At 40.4% G+C, this 10,195-nt stretch overlaps 1 protein-coding gene across 1 annotated transcript; it reads left to right on the top strand.

The window, feature by feature from the left end:
* Positions 1 to 6,104: 6,104 nt before the first annotated feature.
* Positions 6,105 to 9,209, top strand: LOC308383820 (zinc finger MYM-type protein 1-like; the record flags this gene model as incomplete). The annotated part of the gene is made up of 2 exons (XM_080861957.1): positions 6,105 to 6,172; positions 6,424 to 9,209. Exon 2 carries the CDS (start codon positions 6,996 to 6,998, stop codon positions 9,207 to 9,209), a length of 2,214 nt encoding a protein of 737 aa, XP_080718083.1. The 5' UTR covers positions 6,105 to 6,172; positions 6,424 to 6,995.
* Positions 9,210 to 10,195: the final 986 nt, after the last annotated feature.

Below are 10,195 nucleotides of genomic sequence, written 5' to 3'. Positions count from 1 at the left end.
TCCATTACAGGAGGAGTGCGAAGAAGAACCAAAAAAGGGGGTGACACACCAGTCATGAGACAGGAGGCGCCGCCATGTGGTGATACACTGCATTACAATAGCAACTGTTACACTACACAACAATGGTTAGTATAACATAAACCAACATGTTCTCACTCCCAAAGCGTAACATTTTATGCTAGGTGACAAATCGTCAACATATTACGTTTTCGGCTACCCACCACGTTCCTAAATGACGACCTCGGAAAAAAGAGGAAATATGAGAACCGTCTGGACTCCATCTACACATGTTCGCTCTTTTTCTTCAAATTGCTTAGAAACACGCTATTTAACATCATTATAGTCCTGGTTAATATCAGGAATAAGGTTATGGTTAAGGCTAGGGATAAGGTTAGGTTTAGGGCTGGAATACAGGGCTGGAACGTCTATTCCCGCGGGAGCGTCATTGCACTGGATTCCAGCCATAACCTGCCGCGTACCATAAGAACGCCGAAGGTCTCCTTTCGCGTTCCTCAGGAACGCCGCGGGACGTGACAAAACATCGACATGTTACGCCTCGGGAGTGAGAACTGGCTGCATAAACACAGTGAAGCTGGAGGATGAACGCTAACGTTTTACCACTCAATAAAAGAATGTTTTAATGCAGTAAAGTTGTTATTATTATCACTTGTTACATCCTGTTTATGAGTTAAAATAAATAACATTCATATAAGAAATAAAATTGTCTCTTGTAAACTGTATATGGTGTTAAATAGCCCTATATTACTGTACTTTGATGTCAGTCATAAGGGTGGTACTTTAAGAGCCATATATTTTATGAGGTGGTACTCACTGTGAAAAGTTTGAGAACTACTGGTGTAGGCTTAAACCTGAAAGTACATATTCTTCTAAGACCTATTATTGTATCAGTGTGCTTTATGCACAATACAAGTACTTAAACAAAGTAAGAGCAAAATAGAAAGGCTGGTCAAGAGTTTGTTTAAAAAGTGAAAGCAGAGGGGTTCATCTTTATGCTCTTGACTTCAGATAAATCCTCTTTAAAAGGGATTACAACAGTGATTTTACTTTGGGCATTGAAATGCTTAGATGTTCAAACAATAATCTGTATGCTAATGAGTCTATTTGATATTTCATCTTAAGTCTATTTCTTTGTTGCCCTCTGATGCCTGCAATAAGCTATAAGGCAAAGCATGCATTTGGAATGGAAGTAGAAAATCTCTATTTAAAAGAACAGAATATGTGTTGCAACATTGAATAAAACTGAGTTACATCTCTGGAGGCGTTATATTAATCATATGAGCTTTTCTTTAGTGTCAGTTTCCAGAAGGCTGATGAGTATCTCAGGCTGACACAATGGCAACTGCGGTAACAGATGGGAACAGAGAATGAAACAAAAGATTGTTTCATGGTAAAATAAGAAATGCTAGAATACTATTACATACAGCATGAGGATGCAAATTTAAAAGAATTTAGCAATTTGATTCATTATTGATTCTCTTATTGTTTCTCATTGGATTCTCATTGGCTCCCCCTTCAGTCACCACCATCGCTAAGCAGCATATCAAAGACATTACATTTGTGCACATTAATTGCATGCTTTGTGGTCAAATATTTGTGCATGTTGAAAGTATGTCCACTCTTTGTTGTGAAGAGTTTTGCTGTCTTTACTCAAAAAAAGTTATGTATTATACATTGCTTGTTGCCTTTTTTAAAAGTAATGAGTACGTTACTTAATTATTGCTGGAGAGAGTAATTTGTTACACAACTCATTGCATTACACATTTCTAATTTCGTTGTACTATTGTATTAGGTATGACTGTGCAATGACAGTAAAGAGTTATCTTATCTTATTACCTTCTAATTTCTCTGTAAAATAACCTGACAATTATTGTTAACAATATAAACCTCAGGCTACAGACCCATAGGCCAACACAAACGTCTGTCCTAATGAGGACACACATACAAGCTTTCTTGTAGTTTTTAGGTATGAACACAAAGTCAACAACACAAAACAACCCTGACCACAGAAACTTCAAAACGATCTCCACATTGATTCTACAGTAGAAACATAAACAGATAGAAACATAGGCTGCAGCCTGACTGATCGTCACTGCCTTTGTTACCTGTTGAAGTTCAGGGTCTGGCTGCTGGGCTTGGGTCGGCATTCACTCAGCTTTAACATCATTCATTCTTGGCTAGCTTGGCGTTACCATGCTATCTGCACATATGCTTGCAAAGATCTAAAGTTCTCTCTCACTTTTGGACATTGTCTTCTGTTGTTTGACACTGCAATGTAATGTGTCATGTTTCTCGATGGCTACCAATAGTATGTGCTCAAGATGCAACTTGCTAAGAGACATTTAATGAAATATTTGTTGTCACATATACATATTTTTGACCTGTATGGAACAGAGAAAATTAAGAAAAAATTTAAACTCCAGGTTTTGTTTTTTTTTGCCGTTAAAGATGTATGACATTTGAAAGATTTGAACCAGGAAAAAGAACAGTTCAAAGAAACCATTAAAAACCCATTGCGATGATATTCACATCTCTGATGAGTGTATATGTATGTTGTTTTGCGTTGTTTCATTATCTAACAATGAAATAATAGCATAATTTTCAAAACCTGTGTGAATCACGATCACATATGTGTTGCACTACAAATTTAACTCAATGTCAGTGTTGACTAGGTATGTTCATCTACAGTAATTGCCTCCAATGATGTTTCACAGAGGGCTAACATTTTGCTGAATTTCTTTACTACCAAACACTGGAGCTGCTGATTACACTGATTAGCACCTTCAACCAGAGAGTAGGGTGCAATCACTGAAATCACCTGCCGCTGTGTTTGGTTGGAATTAAATTATGGTTGCTCTTGAGCTTCGACGACATATGGCAGGAAACCACTGTGCAAGAAATATGAAAATCTATTAAGGCAGACTCAAATTTCAAACAAAATCCCAGTGATAAGGTTTAAAGAATAGAAGGCATATGCATTTGAGAGGTGTACTAAGACACAACAGTGAAGTTAATAAAAATTGAGTCAATGGCATCATGAATCTAGGATATAAGGGAATTTCAAAATTTTCAAACTATAAAGAGCATCTTTTGTTTCACTTAAAAAAAATTATAAATAAAAGCAATATCTGGTGCCACATAGTTTCCACTTTTTGTGGCAAGCTTTTCCCTTACCTCTTTATGTATTCCATCCTACTGAATACTGAGAGCCTGCTTCAGCTGCGAGTGTGTTTTGATCCAGAGTGACATTCCTTAGTAAAGTGCTAATGGCGAGGCAGTGCTTTGGCAGAATTCCTTATTGTATTGAAGAGTTTTCGCCCCTGTGGCTTGTGGTGGAAGATCAGAAAAGTGTAATGGATTTAATGAGGCCAGTTGACTGTGAAAATAGTAGCATCTCCAGGAAGGTTCTGCAGCACAAAAAATGAAAAATACTCAACTGCAACTGCAGGCAAGAGTTTATATATTCATGTTTTAACTTTGCTAGACAAATATATGAAGCCATGGCATAACTTAAACTAGGACAAAGCCTTTTAGTAAAGTTGAATGTTGTTTTCTTCTTCTTGTGCTGCTTCTTCTAGAGGGCTAAACATACTTCCAATCAATGGCCAGTGGATCACTTTTAGTTACAACTGTGTCATTTGACTTTTCTCAGTGTTCTGTTTTGTCTTCCTTTTTCACATTGCACCCAAGATTAAGTGGCCGAGTACTTTCCCAACTCTGACAAATCAAAAATTTCTCCTGTGAGGAAGGTCCATTGGGAAATGAGCTACTGTGATAGACCAGCAACAAGCTAGTAAAATGGATTACCACTTAGTACCTTCCGAAAAAGCATCTACCTTTGCAATATTTTAGTATATGTGAAAGGATTTCTCTTTTCTCTGTGTGTCTTTTCTCTATTTACACAGACCAATAACTCTCTACTCCTTGCTTGCCAATAATTGTGTCTTTCCTGTCCGACAGGGCCTTCAAAGAGAACTTTGTTTAATTCATGTCCATACAGTTAACATGAGTCCAACAGATACGTCGATTTCGACAGGTTGTTCTAATAGTAGGGCTCAACCAGAGCCACCACAGAATCAACAGAAAGAGAAATGGGCCAAAATGTCTCCCGCAGAGAGCCCACTGGTGTTACCAGCTGAGACAAAGCAACAATCAGCAATCAGACTATGCTGCACAACTGAAACTAACAGCTCGCCCTGTAGGGATTAGGTCCATTGTTTGAAGTCTAGACAGAGAAATACATTGATCTGCAAAGGATTTAACCCAAGCAAAAGTATAGCAATAAGAAGACTAAGCATCTAACTTGTGTTCGAATTCGGTCAGTGGAATAAAAAGACATTCAATATATTTCAAGTGAAACAACTTTATTCACAACCATCAAGTCAAAAATATTGTCTTTATGGTATTGTTTATCCTGATACACCATGTTTTGGCTATCTCGCAGCAATGCAAATTCTAATAGACACTATAAGTTTTAAGGAGCGTTAAAGTCCAATCCCTGACTAATGCATTGAGTAATAAGGTGATGTCATCTCTCCTTTAATAACAAATTCCATCTGCTTTATTTCATGTCCGTCTGAAATTTTTTCCGACAACTTATTGATAACGTTTCACGTTTTTCCTAACTATTCCATGATGACTATTAGTAAGTGATAACATTCCTATTCTGAAGTAAACAACATTCAATAGTCGGATGCAATTCTTCACTTCTGTTGTTTTATTATGTTTATCATAATAAAGAATTTTGTGTCTCTATTTTTAATGATTGAATCTGATGATGTGAAAAATTGCAGTGGGGGGGGAAAAAAAAGCTGGAAATCGACATATAAACAGCTCACAACTTCACTCTCGTGATGAAGTAATAAACAGTGCATTTATTACTTTTCAATGATGTTTGACAGCGACACGGTGTTTAAAAAGTCATGAGTCCTAAGTGATAGAAAAGGATTTTTGTTTAATTGTGCATCATCATGCAGCTTCCAGTTAACAGTGTAAAGCTATTATGCGAGTGTATAATTTCTGTTAAAAAATGCCTAAATGAATAGAATAAAGGGCTGCATGAATATATGTATGAAAGGGTGAAAGTGGCCTGCGGCCTTAAAGAGTTTTGAGTGCTCATTAAGAATAGTGCTGTGTTACGACCCGTCTAGGGCCAGGCCATAACATGAGCGAGGCACTCGCTTCCCCCCCCCCCAAGACCCAAGCAGTCACACACAAATCCGTTAGATGTGAAGTGATTTATTTACAAGGTGAATAAAGAGAACCAAAACGGGAGTGTCAACACTTCAGGGTGAGCCAAGGCCAAAACAATAAACAAAACAAACCTACACAAATCCCGCACCCCTGACCTCACCAAAATAAAGTCAAAATAAAAACAGAGTCTGACCTCCTTAACCAACTCAAAAACAGGAGAAAACGGGTGATCAAAATAAACGGCAGCTCACCCCTACCCACTCCACTTCCACAATTCTCGCACGTATACTGCAGCCAGCGGCTACCACAGGACTACTGCTGGGTGATGAGGAGAGACGCGAGGACCTCTCCCGCTGTAGCACTCCAGCCTCCTTTTATTGGGCGGGTCCTCCAGCTGGATCCAATCACGCCGGGGCAGTAAGTCCATGCACCAATCGGAACAGGGCCCTGGCACAGCTAAATTAACATAGACAAAAACACAGCACCTGCACAAACAAACACACGGACATACAAGTTCGCAGTGGCGTCGTTAGGCCTATTTTAGGGGTGCTGAAGCCTCCCTAAAATATTCTTAAGCCCCCCTAAATAATTTGGTGGGGGGTTTTTTTGGGGGTTTTTTTTTTTTTAACTTATTCGATTTTTTTTTTTACAGAACTTGCAGACAAATTCAATATAAAGATGCAGGAATATGAGTTTAAAGAAATAATAATATAAACCTGTCGCTATTCACACAAATATGATCATAACTCGGTTGGTCCCTTTCGCTTTACATTGTTAAGGTAGCGTCAGTGCTTCGTTATCCAATCCCTTCCAGTTGTTCACAGGGGACATCCACATGACTGAAAATCCAGTCCTCGTTTTCACTGCTACTTTACACTCCGCTCGTATACACCTGCAGAAACACTAGCGTACATGTGGCAAACGGCAAGAAATCATGGATATACGCAAGTTTTTCAAGAAAGTAAGTCTTCATCACTGGCTGGTAGTAACAATTAGTTAGCTCCAGCTAACAGCAGAGAATCCCATGTAAATAATGAACCAGGTGCTCCCCATTTTGTAAATAAAAACCTGGCTAGCGCACTAAGTTAAATTGTTAGCATAATGTTAATTTCTGTCACTCGTTTTAGCTCTGAAAAATCCAGCTGAGCTCATTCAGGTATGGTTATCATCAGTGGAAATAATAATAATCACTCCATCCCCATTAACCTGTAGGAGTCAGGGCAGAGGAGCACAGAGAGGCAGAGGGGAGAGACGTCTGCTGGAGAGGTGAGTCAAAGGATGGAGTCATTTGTGATGCAGACAGTCTGATTAGAATTTTATGGGACTCAATATGGATATGAAATATGAAACATTTCAGTCACGGTACAACATATAAGACCTGTTTAACTTGAGCTTTTATTTAGGAGAGTCAAGGTTAGAAAGTGGAGAGAGCAAAGAGAGAGAGATATATATAAGTCAAATTAGCCTGACTCACATATTTTTGAGGGTTCTATTTTAATATTACTTCAATTCAAGTAATTTAGTAATATTTTTCAGGGCTTTAAATTGCAACCATTTTAGTCACATGCGTGCTCAAAATATAATGTTTGTAACTTCAAAATATTTGGGAGCAACAAATTACTGTGGAGCGGGAGCAGAAGTCATGATATTAGCAATTTACATTACAATTCAGTATGTTTTAATGTATCTTGAAGGGTGAGGCAGAAGGAGTGGCTGAGGGAGAAAAAGGTCAACAGGCAAGTTCAAGTCAGAGAGAGCAAGGAGAGACAGAGGAGCTGCAGCAAATGGATCGAGAGGCAGAGGAAGATCAAGTTATTACAGAGAGAGGAGAGCAAACAGGCCAAGAGAGGGAAAATGATGAAGCAGCTGCAGCAACTCATTCTACTACAGGGTTTGATTTAGGTGACAAAGACACAGGGCCCAGACAGGTGAAGCTGAAGAGCTATCCACATGATACGTTTGGTACACAGAAGCGAGCATTTAACCACAGCTGGTTTGAAAAGCACAACTGGTTAGAATATTCAGTCAACCAGAGTGCAGCTTTCTGCTTCCCATGTAGAGTGTTTGGCAAAAACATCAAACATGATAGTTTGGTCAGTAACGGTTGCAAGAACTGGAAGAAAGCTTTAGTCATCTTTGGCAAGCATGAGATGGCACAAACACATAAGGACAGTGTTGTTACATGGAAAAGCTACCAGGGAACTAGCAAACAGGGAAACGTTGCACAGATGATAGCAACTGCAAATGTGAGTGAGATAGTCGAAAGAAGAGAGTATCTCAGACGAATTGTTGCAGTCACCTCTATGTTAGGGAGACAGGGACTCCCTTTTCGTGGCCATGATGAAGGTGAAGACAGCCCAAACAGAGGGAATTTTCTTGCATGCATGGAGCTTTTGAAGGAGTTTGATCCTTTTCTTCAAAAACATAATCCCCCATCAAATGCACAGTATATCTCACCAACATCCCAGAATGACATGATTGACTGTTGTGCCCAGGAAGTTACTAGTGTCATTGTATCTGAAATGACAAAGTCTAAAGTCTATTCCATCATGGTGGATGAGGCAAGGGATAAAAAGGCAGAGCAGTTAGCTGTTTGTGTCAGGTACGTGTCAGAGGGGGCAGTGAAGGAGCGTTTCCTTGCACTTGCAGAGATAAAATCATTTGATGCCCAGTCCATTGCAAATGAGATTCAGCAGCAGATCCAAAACTATGGTCTTGCAGAGCTTAAGTGTGTAGCACAAACATATGATGGTGCAGCCGTTATGAGTGGCTCCACTGGAGGTGTACAAGCACATTTTAGAAGGCTCCATCCTGAGGCTATCTATGTGCATTGTTATGCTCATCAACTCAACCTGGTTTTGTGCAATACTTGCAAGGCTGTCCCAGAGGCTGTGGAGCTTTTCAGCTTGTTTGAGTGTGTGTATTCTTTCTTCAGCACCTCCCTAGTCAATCATCATAAGTTCATGGAGACTCAGGCAAAGCTTGGATTGACAAAAACTGAGCTTGTGCAACTTTCAAACACTCGCTGGGCATGTCAGTTGCGATCAATCAGTGCAGTTCTTGAGACATTGCCTGCCATTTTGGAGTGCCTATCTGCAATTGGATCCCCCATAGCTGTTGGTCTCAGAGCAAAGCTCTACAAGTTCTCAGCAGTCTATGCACTACTGATGTTTCAGTCGATTCTGTCTGTAACCGAAGGACTCCACAAATTCCTGCAGAAAGAGACTTTAGACCTGGCAGAAGCTTTTATCTGCAAACAAGCTGTGTGTGACACACTTAAGGGCAAACACTCAGATGCATTTGCTACAGAGCTGTATGAGAAAACCAAGGCCCTGTGTAACACCCACAGTATCCCTGAACCAGGTGCCAAGACAAGGCACAAACAGAGGAAAATGGAGGATTTTGTCCTGGAGGCAACTGTGGGTTCACGCACTGAATTGAACAACTCAGACACATTGAAAAGAGAGTTACTTTTCCCTTGTGTGGATCGGATGGTTGGCGAGCTTGATCAAAGATTTTGCAGTGTAGATGCATGGCTGCTAAAAGGCGTCCAGGCATGCAGTCCTAAATCTGAGAACTTCTTGAGTGAACCACACTTGAATGAACTTGCAAAGCACTACAGACTTGACCTGAAAAAAGAGGAGGTTCTGGTGGCCAGAAACTTTCTTACCCGGAAAACAGAGGCTGGATGTCCACCCAAAAATATGTTGTCTGTGTACAACCTCCTCGATTCAGACATGTTTCCCTCTCTGAAGGCAACCATCCAAGTTGCCCTAACAGTGCCTGTCAGCAGCTGCTCGTGCGAACGGTCCTTTAGTGCACTGCGTCGGCTGCACTCCTGGCTGCGTCAAACAATGGGTCAGAAAAGACTTCACAGTCTTGCAGTCATGTCTATTGAAAAAGACACGCTTCAGCATCTGAGTCACAACAGAGTGATTGACCGATTTGCCACTCTTAAAAACAGACGTCATTCTTTGATGCTTCCACCCACCAAGTAACTGGTGATTGCAGCCAGAAAAATGTACTTTTTTATTTTCAGTTTTTTTCTTGTTATTGATGCGGCAAACACATTTCCTCTGTTTTTTTGTTGTACTGTATTATAAAGCAGACTGAAATAAAACAATAGATCTATTGGTGGCCTAGGATGTTTAATCTGTCCAAAAAAGTAGGAAAACAATTTCTCAGTCTTTGTTTTCTGTTTGTGAAATTTTGTGCTCATTCACTACGTTCGTTCATGTCGTGTGCATCTCTTGGGGGCTAAGCCCCCCCTGTCCTTAAAACCTAGTGACGCCCCTGCAAGTTCGTAACACCCCCTTCCATAAGAATTAAACAATCCTTCTAGTGTTTAATCCTAGACTACAAAATTGCTCTCGACAGGGCGTCCGCGATGACATTTTCCGTCCCTTTCTTATGCCTGATCTGCAGGTTGAAGTCTTGCAAGAGAAGGGACCAACGCATAAGTCTCTGATTTGAGTTCTGCATCTGGGAGAGAAAAACCAATGGGTTATGGTCAGTGAACACTTGAACAGGGATAGAGCTGGATCCGATATACACCTCGAAATGTTGTAGGGCTAACAACAAGGCAAGGGCTTCCTTTTCAATGGTACTGTAGTTCATCTGATGTTTGTTGAATTTTTTTGAGAAGTAACAAATTGGGCGATCCACGCCGCAATGGTCTTCCTGCATAAGGACAGCTCCTGCACCAACCGCACTAGCGTCAACCTCGAGCTTGAAAGGGGACATGAAATTCGGGGCCGTAAGAACAGGGGAACTGCACAGTAATGCTTTCGCAGACTCGAAAGCAGTCTGACAAACAGGCGTCCACACAAAAGGCTTCATCGGACTGATCAAATCGGTGAGAGGAACGACGACAGTGGCAAAGTTCTTACAAAACCCTCTATAATAACCACACATTCCTAGAAATCGGCACAGCGCCCTTCTCGTTTGTGGGACTGGAAACTCAACGATCGCCTGTATTTTCGCG

This window comes from Rhamphochromis sp. 'chilingali' (genome assembly GCF_963969265.1).
Source record: "Rhamphochromis sp. 'chilingali' genome assembly, chromosome: 2".
NCBI lineage: Eukaryota > Metazoa > Chordata > Actinopteri > Cichliformes > Cichlidae > Rhamphochromis > Rhamphochromis sp. 'chilingali'.
The sequence above is the reverse complement of the archived record's forward strand: the minus strand, read 5'-3'. Positions and strand labels throughout refer to the sequence as shown.